The following is a 13905-nucleotide window of genomic DNA, read 5'->3' as shown; positions in this document are numbered from 1 at the left end:
AAATTGTGAACATCCCATTTGCAGAAGGCTATGGATGACAGTGGAAGGGTAAAATCCATTCTCAGGATTCACACATAGATTAAGCCTCTGGTGAATCCTCTCTGACTGTAGTTGAGGGATGTGAATAGCCTAATCAAACAGAGAGCATTGCAAAGTTGATGGTGGCAGACGTAGTTAGGTTAAAATGTAGTATCTTATAAATTTTGTCTCCCTTTTGACTCAAAGTTGTTTCCGTTAAAAAAAAAAGTGACGGGGAAAATGCATGTGGATTAAGTCTCTGGTGATCCCCTCTGACTAGGGCCATGAATAATAATCTTGCTATCACACAGAGTGCATTAGACAGTGGATCATTGGTGCTTTGAAAATGATTATGGTGGCATATGTGCAAATGTGCTTGACACACTGGATGAATATATGGATTGTGATAAGAGATGTAAAAGCCCCCAATAAAAGTATTTTTAAAAAAACTAGATTGCAAACATTTAAAAACATTAATGTAAACATTTAAATACCTGACAAAACCAAAAAAATTATTTAAGGGAAAAAAATAGAACAATGTGGATTTTTGAAGATGCAGTTAGGGTAAAATTTTACACCTTATCATTTGATCTCCCTTTTGACCCATTTAAATTTGTTCTAATTTTTAATATTTTCTGCTTTCTGATAGAAAATTCTGTATTACTTTGTTATTATTGTTGGAGTGTTTCTCTACATATGAATTCCAAGATAGGTAAATCTAGAGGCAGTAACTATGGTTTCTTGGGGGTATGGCCGGGGAAGTTGGGGGGAAATGGGGAGCTAATAACAAATGAAAGAAGAAAGTATTCTAAAATTGAGTGGTGATGATTGCACAAGTCTTCATATTGAACTAGAATTGTATGATGTGAATGATGCGCTAATAAAATTGTTCTAAAACATGAAGTCGGGTTATCCAACGAATGAGCTGTTTTGGGACATAGTATATAAGGGCGCCGTGAGTCAGAAAGGACCCGATGGCACCTAACACCACCGAGTGGCATAGTGGTTATACGTTAGGCGGCTAACTTCAAAGTTAGCAGTTCGAATCCGCCAGCTGCTCTGAGGGAGAACGAGGAGAAAGCTGGGACACCCACAGGGGCAGTCGTACACAGTCACTAAGAGTTAGAATTTATTTGATGGCAGTGAGGGGTTCTGTATTCGTTTTTATAGAGGGCAGCATCCAACGAAGTCTCAAAATGCAGAACAGAGAAAGGGGATCCAAATATGCGCTACAGGTTTGGGCCAAATCGCCTTCCAAGGTCTAAGACGGAGCCACCCTTTGACGCCAAAACCGCGGAAGATGAGCCCAAACCGGAAGTGTGGCAAGGCACCGGAAACTCAGGACGTGTGCACGCGCAACTTCCGGCTGGCTCACAACCCGGACGCGGGGCTCCGCGAGACTTCGGGAGCGCACGCGAGACTTCGCGCTCCGCCAATCAAGAAGAAGCGAGGCGGAAATAGAGTGGCAAACAGGAAGTGTGGCAGTTCCCCTCCTGGGTTCGGGTAGCTCCCATGGCGGCCTACGAGCAGGTCCAGAAGGGACCCCTGAAGTTGAAAGGCGTCGCAGAGCTCGGCGTAACTAAACGGTGAGGCCCATTGGACCCGATCCCTTGTCCCCCTGTGGCTTTCCCCCGGGATTCCGGCTGTTGCGCCCTAACCTGCCCGCATCCCTACTCCCGGCCCCAGGAAGAAGAAAAAGGACAAAGACAAGGCGAAACTTCTGGAAGCGATGGGAACGAACAAAAAGAACGAGGAGGAGAAGCGACGCGGCCTGGACAAGCGGACCCCGGCCCAGGTGGCCTTCGAGAAGATGCAGGAGAAGCGGGTAAGGCGGGCGGGGCACGGAAGCCGGGCTAGGAGTCCGGCCCGGACCGAGAAGACCCCCGATTCTGGAGAGGGGCTACTTTGTGAGGGCGCTCCAGCAACGGAGGCCCCACCGGTCCGAGTGGACCACGGAAGGGCCAGCCAGAGGTAGACACCGGGCTGGGATCCCAGCACCGTCGCTGAGCCGCCGGACCAGTGGCTTTCTCCCTGTGCCTGTTTCCTCATGGATAGAGGCACCGTAGGGCCTTCTCCTGGACACAAGTCCAGTGCCCGGTGGGCACGTTCACTGCCGTTAAGTCACCACGTGCTGTTTGCACAAGTGATTTGCTATCCAGGTTCAAACGTGTTGCGTTTTACGGCCCTTTAAGCCTCAGTTTGGAGGGTGGGGAGTGGCCAAAAGAGGTGAGTCACTTCGAGCAGGCTGGTTATGTTGGGGGAAAGGACTGTTCCGCCTAGGTCAACCAGGGGGGATTCAGCCTCCGGGACATACCCTTGATGTCTGGAGAAAGTTGTCACAGCTGGGGGTGTGGTGGGGGGGCTCTTGGTGTCTTGTCTGTTGGGAGAAGTCAGGAATGCTGGACAGCATCCTGTGCACAAGATGACCCCATTCAGAGAATGATCCAGAACCAAATGCCAACAGTGTTGTTTGTGGTAGAAAAGCCTTGTGTTGAAAAAACAAGGGAGAAACCCCTGTTCTCAGCACGGGGCAGAATACATTCCTGGTGCCTTCGTTGAAACAGACCTAGGGGATCCGCACACCTCTGGGACTCGCACACACAGCCCCTCCTCATGTGTGAATTTAAATATCTGCAGCATCTCAGTGTCTTGTACAGGAGCGGCTGCTGTTAGGTGCCAGTGAGTTGGTTGCGACCCGCAGGGACCCTGTGTACAGGAGACCGTAACACGCCCAGCCCTGCGCCATCCTCAGTCAGGCCTGTTTGATCGCACTGTGGCGGTCATTTTGTCAGTCAGTCTTGTTGAGGGTCTTCCGCTTTTTAGTTGACCCTCTACATACCAAGCATAGTCTCCTCCTCCAGGGACGGGTCTGGCCCACTGACGTGTCCACAGTAGGTGAGACAAAGTCTCTCACCCTTCTTCTAAGGAGAGCTGCTTCCCACACAGATTGGTTGATGCTTCTGGCAGCCTATAGGGTATCTTCGATATTTCTTCATCAACATCATAATTCAAAATGTATCACTTCTTCAGTTTTTCTTATTCATTTTCCTGTTTTCACATGCATAGGAGGTACTTGGGGCAGGCACCCCTCAAAGTGACATCTTCTATTTAAAACTGTAAAGAGGTGCTGTGCAGCAGATCTGCTCGTTGCAGTACATTGGTGGTGTCTTGACTGTTGCTACCATAGGCATTGGCTGTGGATCCAAATAAAATGAAAGTCTTCACAATGTCATTATTTTCTGTTGAGCATGATGTTGTCCATTGGTCCAGTTATGATTCCACCCACCCCCCACCCCCGTGCTTTCAATCAACTTGTCATCCGTACAGAAGGCTTTTATCTTGATCAGTAATTGTTTCCGGTTCTCTGTGCTTTCAGCAAGTCTGGTTGTGCTATCTGAATATTGCAGGTTGTGAGTGAGTCTTCTTCCAATCCTGATGAGTATGGTGCAAGGACACAGCCCTGACACATACCTTGGTCGATTTTAAACCACCGAATGTCCCCTGGTTCTGTTCAAACAACTGCCTCTTGGTCTGTGTACAGTTTCTGCATGAGCACAACTAACTGTTCTGGAATCTCGTTCTTCTCAATGTGATCCGTAGTTTGTGATGATCCACACAGTCAAATATGCAATGAGACACAAGTAAACATCTGTCTGCTATTCTCTGCTTTTCACCAAGATCCATTTGCTGTCTGTCTGAATCCAGCTTGAAATCCTTTCAGCTCCCTGTTGATATACTGCTGCAGACATAATTCAGCACATTTTTACTTGGTGTGATGTTCAGTAATTTCCACATTCTTTTGGGTCACCTTTCCTTGGCATAAGCACAAATATGAATATTTGGCCAGGTGGCCATCTTCAAAATTTCTTGGCAGATGAGAAAGTCCCTCCGGCGCTGTATTGGTTTGTTGAAACATTCCAATTGGCAGCCTTAGCAATTCCCGGAACTTTGTTTTTTCTACAGCATCTTAGTCTTCTTCCTTCCAAATTGATCATATACTTCCTCCTAAAATGGTTGAACATCTACTGCTTTTTGGTACAGTGACTCTGTAGTCCGTCCATATTTCAAACCTCCCTTTATGGGTTAATGTTTTACCCATAGAATCCGTCAACAGTGCAGCTCAAGGCTTGAATCTCTTCTTCAGTTCGTTCAGCTGGAGAAAGAACTGAAGGATTTCTAACTCTAGGTCTTAGCACATTTCATTATGACGTATGTTCTTAGGCTGCCCTTCACATTTTTCTGTTCAGGTCTTTTACTTCACTATTCCTTTCGGTCGATGTAACTTCATTCCTGGCGCTCAGTGGGATCCCTGAATTCAAGGTTGCTCATCCAGTGCACTTCTGCCTCCAGGCGACACTGATGATACCTGAGGCCCGTCGGTGTAGTCACACTGGGGCAGGGGGTGCTGCTGGAATCTCGTGGGTAGAGGCCAGCCATGCTGCTTGGTGCCCTACCACTCCACAGACTGATCTGCAACCAAATGTCATTTGTGCTGAAGCTGAGGCAAGCCAGTCCAGTAGTTCGTTAGTCGTAGGCCTAACGTAGGCCTAATTCAGTCACACCAGCGCTGGCAAGACAGTCCTCGGTTCTCACCCTGTCTCCTCAGCCTGTTAGAGAAGTAACTGTGGGCAAGCCAGCTAACCCACCGGCACTGTTTCCTCATCTCTAAAGTAGGACTAACACTCTACCTCCTGAGGTCCTACTGCGGACTGGCAGGTGAATAAGGGTCAGCCCCTCACCTCAGGTTACACTCAGCAGGGCTGGGATGCCTCTGAGCCCTGGGGGTGGGACCCTGGGGGAGGGCAGAAACAGCAGCTGGGCTGGTGGAAGGTACAGGATCCATAGCGAAGAAGGGCAGGATCAGCTGGCGGGTTGGCTCTGAGCTGGGGCCGAGGGAAAGGAGGGGCAGCCAGGCTGCATGGGTGGGACACCAGCTGAGGGAAGGTGCCGTCTATGGGGCCGGGAAGAACCGTGGACAGCAGAGACTGGCAGCATCCGCTTTTCCGAGGAGTGAGTTGGGAGGCCTGTTGGAAATACAAATTTGAAATCAGATCCTGAGTGTGGAGCGTGGTCTGTGCACTGGCCGTTTGGGGAGAGTCGTGACACTGGCTGGGACCCTCCGAGGGGCACGGGCAGAGAAGGGGTGTTGGGTTCAAGAGCCGAGCTTTGTGGCATTCTTGACTAGAGGTTTGCAGAGGAGAAACTGCAAGGGAGCCTGGGAGGGAGCAGTAGGCAGGGAGGGGCAAGCGGCACCCTTTGGTGCTGAGTATGCCCCCTGGGGTGGGGGTGGGATGCTCAGCTTGTATGGAGCCCTCACCTGGGACCACTGGCTTGAGTGCCCAGTAATGTGTGTCTTCATGTCAGACCAGCCCAATTGGTGATGGAGGAGGGCTTGTGCAGCCCGAGACCGCCGGCCATTCCTGGCAGTGGAGTGGGGCTGTCTGTCCCCGTCCCCGCCCTGTCCCAACGAGGGCTGCGTCAAGCCTGTGAACTCACCTCCCACCCCTTCTCATCTCTTTCAGCAAATGGAAAGGATCCTGAAGAAAGCGTCTAAAACCCACAAGCAGAGAGTGGAGGTCAGTTTATGTCAGTGAGTGGGCGGGCAGAGGGTTCCCTGAGAGCTAGCAGGGAGGTTGCTGATTCATGCTGATTCACGGTAACCTCCCATGGATTTCCCAGACTAACTTTTTTCAAAAGCCCAGTCCTTGTCCTGTGAACTGCCGACCATTGGGATCACAGCCCAACGGCTTAACCACGACACCACCAGGGCCCCCAGGGTTCTCTAGGGAACAGAACCAGTAATACAATACCAGGAGTGTCAAAAAGTTTGCAGGAGAATTCTATTATCTCTGGAAAGATTCCATTTTTTTCTGTGAAATCTTTGAAGCCCCTGGCATGTGTATTTCTATTCTAAGCTGAACTAGGAAGAAAGGCCTGGTGATCCGTCGCTGAGCCTCAGTCTGTGAAAGGCCCAAAGATGACAGCAGTCCCATCCATAACCCTCAGCAGTCAGGCGTTCCGTCTGACCCACTGGCAGCTAACAGCCCCACCGAATGAAATGTGTGCGTGTTCCTCCCTCTCTCTCTCTCTCGTGGGAAAATGGGATTTAAAGATACTGGGATTTTTTTGTGCCATGAACTTTTTGAAGTTCCCCTCTTAGAGAAAATTATTTTCAAGACCTGGCGCATGACACTTTGGTTGAAGGCACTGGGAAATTCAACATTCAGATGGCAGGAGATAGGCTGAAACTTGTCCTGCCTTGTGTCCCCAAATCGGCAGGCTATTTATTGATAGCTGGGGGGCAGCCTCTCCTCCCTTGGGAGGCCTCCAGTTTTGTTCTTAGGGCCTTCAACCGCTTGGTTGCTGCCCACCCAGATTGCAGAGGGTGACCTGCACAAGGCCCCCTGGTTTAAACCCTTGTTGACGGTCACTGAGTCAGTCCCCCCCATGCAACCAGAGCCAACCACTGTTCAGCCCTGTGGCATCCCCATTTTCACAACTAGATCACCAGGCCTTTCTTCCAAATCCCTTTTAGTCTGGAAGCTCTGCTGAAAGCTTTTTAGCATCTAGAGCCACACAGAAGCCTCCACAGACAGACAGACAGACAGGTGGTAGCTGTGCCCGAGGGGTATTTGCCTGTACTGGAACCCAAGACTGCCACATGGAAGGCAGGAGTTCTGCCACTGAGTGTCCAGACGAGTGCTGGACTAAACAGCTGGGTACCAGTATCTCCACTTTGACACCAGATTAACCATGACAGAGCCTTTCCTGGGTCATTCAAGGGAGAGCCCAGGGTGCAGACATGTAGAGGATCAGGCTGGGCTTGGGGAGAGAGGAGGGTCCCCTGTCGAAGAGATAGACTGGGGAAGGTGGGGTGGGCAAGGTCATGAGCCCTCAAGCCATGTGTGGGTCCGTGCTGAGAAGGGGTTTCTTCTCCACTTTCCCAGGACTTCAACAGACACCTGGACACGCTCACGGAGCACTATGACATCCCCAAAGTCAGCTGGACCAAGTAGCCACTCAGCCCCTGGGTTTGGCGTGGCCTCCAGGAGAAGCAGGACCCAGAGCTGGGGTTGAGCCTGGTCCCTTTGGCATTTTCCAGAAGCATTCTCGTACCTGTGCCTGTGCGTGAGACTGTCTGCTCCTTCTGGACTTTGATTAAAATAAGACTGTCCTCTCACTCGATCCTGGTTTCTCAGTGGCCCACAGAAGATAGCACCATTTGAGTGTGGACTCAAAAGCCCGGCAGGTGTAGCTAGAGGCTCCCGTTTCCCTGTAAGTGCCACGTAAGAATAGTTAGTTCTCCGAGTTGCATTTAAACCTCTGAAGACAGCCAGCTCTCTGTGCTAAGATAAAACGGACTCCCATTAGCTTGGGGCTTAAGCTGCCCCATCCAGGACCTGGGAAGCCATTCACAGCTACCACCTCGACAGCCCTCCTGCCTGACAGGACAGATGCCTATGGGAAGGATGGAGCATCCCACCTGGTCCCTTTCTGAGCCCATAACTAGTTTGCCACTCGTGTCCCAGTTTCCCCATTCCAGATATTTCTAATGGATGTCACCGTGGCTGCCGTGCAGGCATTCCTGATCAGGCATAGCTGTCACTGGTGGAGCCCAGAAACCACCTGACTCACCACTCACCCCGGGCCCCTAGCAGTCCCCAAGTAGTTAAGCAGAGTTATTCTGGCACAGGACCAGGAAGAGCCTGTTGCGGTGACAGGGCCAGTGCTGAACCCTAGCAGGCAGACAAGTGTAATCAAATGGGAGCGCCCCCCCCCCCCACAAAAAAAGGGAGGCCCCCGTGACTGGCAATGGGGGTAAGGGTCTCGGGGCCTGTGTTTATTGGGTGAGGTGCAACCTGTGTACTCTACTGGAGGTGCTTCTGTGAGGCAGCTCTGGGAAAGGTAGCAAAAGAAGAGGTACAAAGCAAGTGCTGAACTCGAAGCCTTTTGTGTGTCAACTGCAGAATAAAGTTACATGATTATGAAACAGGCGTGTGCGTGTCTGCGTGGTAAAAGTTTGGTTTCCACTGGGCAGGCTGCCTCTGGAATCGATCACATGTGAAGCATGTGCTTAACCTCCGACTGATACAAGGTCCCCGGTGAGTCATGCAAGCAGTTGGTGCTCAGCTGCTGACCGAACTATTGGCGGTTCAAAACCACCTGGCCGGGCCCCCCAAGAAAGCAAGCCCTGCCTTCTGCTTCCGGGGAGAAAGTTGCTAGGTGTCCTGGTGCCCATTCCAGCTCCTGCTGCAGACCCCCTGCCTTACCGAGAGGGCTCCCTCCCTCTGTAGGGTGTGCGTCGTTGGTATGGAAGCATGTCACCACACCTTTCTCCTGCTGGGTCGGTTCAGCGGGCCAACCTTAGGGTTAGCAGTCAACTGCTTAACCACTTGTGCCACCAGCCAAGAAAATCTCACAGAGCCATTCTTATGACAGCAATTCTGTCCTTCATGCACCGGGATCATCATGAGCCTGAATCAACTCGTGGCAACTTTGGTGGTCTTACTGAGTGCAACTCTGAGTGCAGCAGAAGGAAACACTGCCCGGTCCTGTACCATCCTTCCATTCTTTTGGAAGGAGAGACTTGTTAAGGAGCACTGAGCCTTAGGTTAACTCTCTGCCAATTCCATAGTCACCCTAGAAAACAGGGTAGAACAGCCTCTGTGGGTTCCCAAGACTAACTTTCCAGGAGAAAACCCCATCTTTCTCCCACTAAAGGTGGTAGAAAATTTTAGACAAATGGTAGCACTGCAGGGTAAGCGCTGAATTGTTACCCGGAAGGTTGTGGGTTTAAACCTACTTGTCACCCCGCAGGGGAAAGCTGAAGCTGTCTGCAAACTACTTAAAAAAGACAAACTGTCATCAAGTGGATACTGACTCCTAGCGACCCTACAGGACAGGGTAGTTAGAACTGCCCTTGTGGGTTTCCGAAATTACAACTACAGGAGTCATCCCAGGGAGCAGCTGGTAGCAGTAACCCACCCCCCTACGTCCAACTTTCACATGAATAGTAGGCAATTGAAAATACCCTGGCTTGTGCTGGGCGCACCTTAGCCCTCCAACATCCTGGCTTTTCAACACTTCCAAGAGGTCTTGTGCAGCAGGTTGACCTAATGCATCGTTTGATCTCTTGGCTGCTGCTTCCATGAGCAGTCATGGAAGGAAACGTACAACTTGAAATGGCAAATCCTATGTTTTTAACAGTTTTAACAACAACCAAAAACAATGGATTCGTCGTGTTCAGCAGGGGCGTGGTCTTCAATCCAGGAAGTCAACAGAAAAATCATGCTTGTTCACTTTCCCTGTTTGACACCGGCGGGAGGCACTCCGTGGGAGGTTAACCCCTGCCCAGGTAATTGCTACCCCGCCCCTCCCAACGGAGCTTCCTAGACGTCCCCACTAAACTGCAGCTCCCTAAGGTCTCGGCATCTCTCTTAGCATCTCTCTCTCAGCACCTAAACTGGAATCTGAGCACCTCTCCCTTAAAAGGGCGGATCCCCGGAATCCCGGGGGCGGGAGACGTGACTCACCCCGGGCTCCCGAGATCCTGGACGTGGGGGCAGGAAACACGGGTCGCACCTGGCTACTGCGTCTGCGTACCCTCCGCCGCGCGCCTGCGCAGTGCCGGCGGCCCCGCCCAGACCGGACATAACGGTCCGCGCGCGGCTCCCGGACCGGAAGTAGAGGCGGGCTGTTGCGGGACGCGGTCGGCCTTGCTCGACTCTCGGCCGTCGCCGCCGCGCCGCCGCCACCTCCGCCTCCGGGGCCACGGCCAAGGCCTCCTGCTGCCGCCATGTCCGCCAGCGCCGTCTACGTGCTAGACCTGAAGGGCAAGGTACTCCAGGCTCCCCACCTGTCTCGTTGCCAAGCAACTGCGGGGACCTCGCCCCTCGGGGGCCCCACCCCGCTGCTAGGTAACCGGCCCGCGTGGGAGGCCAGGAGGTCCCCCAGGCCGCACCCGTGCTAGGGGACCGGGCAGGGTCCTCGGGCCCGCAGCCTCGCCCTGGTGTTAGGTCTCAGGCTGACAGCGGCCGCGCGACTCTCACAGCCTCGAAATGCGGGCCGGGGCTCGGGCCTCCATGGAGAGACCTTGGGGAGGGAAGGCCCTGCGGCTCTGAGGGGCCGAGAGCCCCGACCCTGGGCCCGCGTGGCGGGGCGTGGCGGGGACGCCGGGCCCCGGGGCCCGTTCCGCCTTCTCGGAGCGCTTTGCAGGCATTGCGCAAGGGGCATCCAGGTGACCAGACACTTGAGTCTGTACAGAGATGACGTGAGGTGAGAGGTGAACGTGCCCGGGGTGCCTCGGGGGAAACCGAGGCACGGAGGCGGAGGCACCCCCGCCCAAGAGCGCACCCAGAGTGGCCCCGACTGGCCCACCTGCTTTCTGTGGGGCGGGTACCGAGTGGCGGGCTCTGTGGACTCTGCTGCACCTCCCGGTGACCCAGCGTGTGCAGGGAAGCAAGGTGCTTCCAGAAGTAAATCGCCAGGCCTTTCTTCCGAGCTGCCTCTCAGTGGGCTTGAACCACTGACCGTTCCGTTAGCAGCCGAACGCGGAGAGCGTGCGCCCCTCCCGAGGACTCTCAGCTGTTGCTCATTGGGGTCAGCTGCCGGTCTCTCGGCATGTGTGCAGCGTGGAACCGGCCCACAGGTGTTTGGAGGTTGAGACCTGTCCGAAGCAGATCGCCAGGCCTGCCTTCCGAGGCCTTGCTGGGCCGGTTGGAACCTCCCGGTTCCCAGCTCGGGTCGCGTTCGTTCCGACTCGGCGACCCTGCGCACAACGGAATGGGACGCCGCTCCCACAGTCGAGCACCTTGCTCTTTGCCCCGCTGCCCCGCACTTTCCCACGCGAGATGTCCTTCCGCAGGGACTAGTTCCTCTTTCTAACGCGCCCCGTGATGGCCTTCCGCGGGAACTCGTTCCTTTCGATAACACGTCCACAGGGCGTGAGGCCGCGCCTCCCAATCCTTGCGTCTAAGGAGCAGTCTGGCCAGGCTTCTTCCAAAATCGATTTTCTTCCTTATTCATTGTCCAACTTTCACCTGTATTTGAGGCAGTTGAAAAGACCATGGCTTGGGTCAGCCGAACCTTAGTCCGCCAAGTAACGTCTTTGTTTAGAACACTTTTAAGAGATCTTTTGCAGCAGATTTACCCAATGTTGTAGTGCATCATGACTGCGGTTTCCCGGAGCACTGATTGTGGATCCAAGCAAGATGAAATCCTTGCCAGCTTCGATCTTCTCTCCGTCTGTCATGATGCTGCCTGTTTTGTCCATAGACTCTTTTGATACTGCATCTTGACACTTGAGGGTTTTTTCTTGAGTTTGTTGAGTTCTGCCGGGGCGTGTGCTGCCCTTTACGTTTTCTAACTCTAGGTCTTTGCACATGTCCTTCTAATATTTGACTGTCTTCTTGAGCTAGTAGTTGAGTGGCAACATTTGTACCACCTAGGGACTAGTGCCAGGCAGAGGGAGCCCAAAGCAGCGCCTGTCCCTGCCCTGTGGGGCCCACTTACTGGGGGATAGCCTCAGAAAGCACAGTCCAGGGGAGGTGGGGCGTGAATGAGCACGTGCCATCGGGAGGGCCCCCCTGCCCGAGAGAGTGGCCTGTCCGTGTGTTCAGGAATGAGGGACGTCTGGATGTCACCACAGGAGGAGCCTGAGCTGGTTTTCAGAATCAGGTGATTTTCCAGGTTGGCGGAGTGGAGTCCTGATCAAAAATACTTAAACCAAACTTGTTGCCGAGAGGTTGACCCTGATGCTTTGGCGTCCCCAAGTGTTCAGAGTCAGACTGGGTCCCGTGGGTCTCCCTCAGCTGTAATCGTTACAGAAGCTGATTGCTGGGCCTTTCTTCCACAATGCCACTGGGTGTGGTCAAGCTGCCAACGTCTAGGTCAGCAGCCAAGCGCAAACCGCTTGAGCCACCCAGGGTCCTTAAGGGGCTCTGAGAGGGCCACTTAAAGGAGGGTCAGGGAAGGCTTTCAGTCACGGGCTGCTTACCTTCCCCCAAGCCCACTGTGGGGAAGCCCATGGTCGGCTGGCCTCTTGCATCCGGGAGTGACACAAACAGATCCCACAGTGTCCAGCAAGGTGGTCACTGAGAGGTACCTGGGGTCAAGTCCTACAGAAGCAGATAGGAGCCAGGAAGTAAAGTGGCTGCCCACCCCAGCACCTTTCTCCTGAGTGGGTGGCCCAGGGCTGTTCTCCTTAGGTGTTACCCAGAGCCCACAGCTTTTAGACCCTTGCTGGGCTTCCTTGCCTGGACTCTCAGAGACAGGGAAGATGGGTACCCCAGGGTTGGGGGACAGATGGGCATCCTGGGCCTTGTTGCCTCTCCGACTCACGGCAAATGTTAATTGAGTACCTAGCACACACCAAGCACGGACCCAGGGACGGGGAGTATGAGGGAGCTCAGCACCATCCCTGTGGGTAGCCTCTGGTCTCTGAGGTGCCTCTCTGTAGCCTTGCTGTTGTCACTGGTCAGGCGAGGCTGTGTTGGGATGTCCTGGGGACTCACGGAGTCCCACACCCAGCCCATGGTCACATGTGGCCCCGAGACAGTGCTGGGGGGCTGGATCCAGGCAAGGGCAGGTTTCTTAACCTGAGGGGCCGCAGAAAGGGAGATGACAGAGGGCTTCCTGGAACAGAGTAGGGCCATGTCTGGTTTGAGAAGGTGACAGTCTGGTCCCCAGGTAGCCAGGGGGCACACGTGGGGAAGGGCAGCCAGTCTTTGCAGGTATTAACGACGCCTGGAGGGGTAGCCCCGGGGGCTGTGGGTATTGAGAGTCCCAGATAGGAGATTGTCACCCAGGAGCAGAGGGTATGGAGCACTGGGAGAAGCATGACCAATCTTGCCTTTCAGGAAGCTCCTTGCTTCTCAGTAACCAAGATGACTTAGGCTTCCTCCCCTCCCGTGCACTTCCGGCCTTGAAAGCTGCCCGCCACGGCCAGTGTCTGACCTGCCCTAAGTGAACAGCTCTCTGCCCAGCCAGCCCCAGGCCCTGGGTAGCACACACCACTTCCTGTAGCCCGGACCTATCAGCCATGCTCAAGCGCGCCCCAAGTCTTGCTGCCCTTGGAGGCCTGGGCTTAAAGCCAGGGCTCCTCTGTCCCAGGCCTGGGCGCACCTCTGCCCTGGCGGGCCCAAAGAAGACCCCTGGTGCTGTGGAGTTGATGATGTAGATGTGCGCCCCTGTGTTTTCTTGGGGCTATCTTGATGAAAGCAGATCCCCAGGCTGGGCAGCCGGTTCCTCTGGTTTTCCCACCTGGTCGAGCTGGGAGGATGGGGGGTGGGGGCGGGGGTGGCAGGGCCTGCTGTGCTGGGCGTGAGGAGAAAGGCCCTGGAGCAGAGTGAGGTCTGGTTGGTGGCGGGGACGAGGCTCTGGTGTGTTCTCAGTATGGGCCGAGGTGTCGACACAGGGAGACTGGAGACCCCACCTGACTCGGATGTGAGACCACCTTTCTCAGTCCAGAGAAGGCACTGTGGGGCTGGCAAGTCTGCCCTAACTCCTGTCTGCTGGGCGTCCGGAGCCCTCAGCCTGAGGCCATCTGCAGTCTGATCATGGGCCTCAGCCCTGTCCCCTTGGGGCAGGTTGGGGCTTGAGAGCACCTAGATCTCTCTCCGCTACACCCTGACCATGGGCTGCGGCCTCACTGTGTGTGTGCAGTGCTTGTGGCCCACTGCATAGCTCCATCCAGGGTGAGCCTCAGACCCCTCCCCCTCCCCGAAGAGGGGCAGTGGCCCAGGGAGGCTCTGGAGCAGGGGAGTGAGTGGCCGGCCACCTCTCCGGGCACCGCTGCCCACCTTGGAGAGAATGACAAGCCCCCTTATGGGGCAGTGGGAAAGGGTAAGGGATATGGAGACTGGACTACCCCTACTGCTGGGGGTGGCG

The 13905-nt window shown here is 54.2% G+C and overlaps 2 protein-coding genes across 3 annotated transcripts in view; both read left to right on the top strand.

Moving 5' to 3' along the window:
• The first annotated feature begins 1500 nt into the window (after nucleotides 1–1500).
• FAM32A (family with sequence similarity 32 member A) lies at nucleotides 1501–8008 on the top strand. The gene is made up of 4 exons (XM_004715460.2): nucleotides 1501–1604; nucleotides 1705–1843; nucleotides 5541–5594; nucleotides 6966–8008. Exons 1-4 carry the CDS (start codon nucleotides 1531–1533, stop codon nucleotides 7032–7034), a joined length of 336 nt encoding a protein of 111 aa, XP_004715517.1. The 5' UTR covers nucleotides 1501–1530; the 3' UTR covers nucleotides 7035–8008.
• Nucleotides 8009–9760: 1752 nt separating this feature from the next.
• The window catches only part of AP1M1 (adaptor related protein complex 1 subunit mu 1), a 20473-nt gene continuing 16328 nt past the window's right edge, over nucleotides 9761–13905 (top strand). For both annotated transcript variants that reach the window (XM_004715458.3, XM_004715457.3), the window contains exon 1: nucleotides 9761–9856. In XM_004715458.3, coding sequence (XP_004715515.1) covers nucleotides 9815–9856 — 42 coding nt within the window. In that variant the 5' untranslated portion in view covers nucleotides 9761–9814. The remainder of the gene's footprint in view (nucleotides 9857–13905) is intronic.

This window comes from Echinops telfairi, unplaced genomic scaffold, assembly GCF_000313985.2.
Source record: "Echinops telfairi isolate 266 unplaced genomic scaffold, ASM31398v2 ScPeMD7_30;HRSCAF=105, whole genome shotgun sequence".
NCBI classification, from domain to species: Eukaryota; Metazoa; Chordata; class Mammalia; order Afrosoricida; family Tenrecidae; genus Echinops; species Echinops telfairi.
The sequence above is the reverse complement of the archived record's forward strand: the minus strand, read 5'-3'. Positions and strand labels throughout refer to the sequence as shown.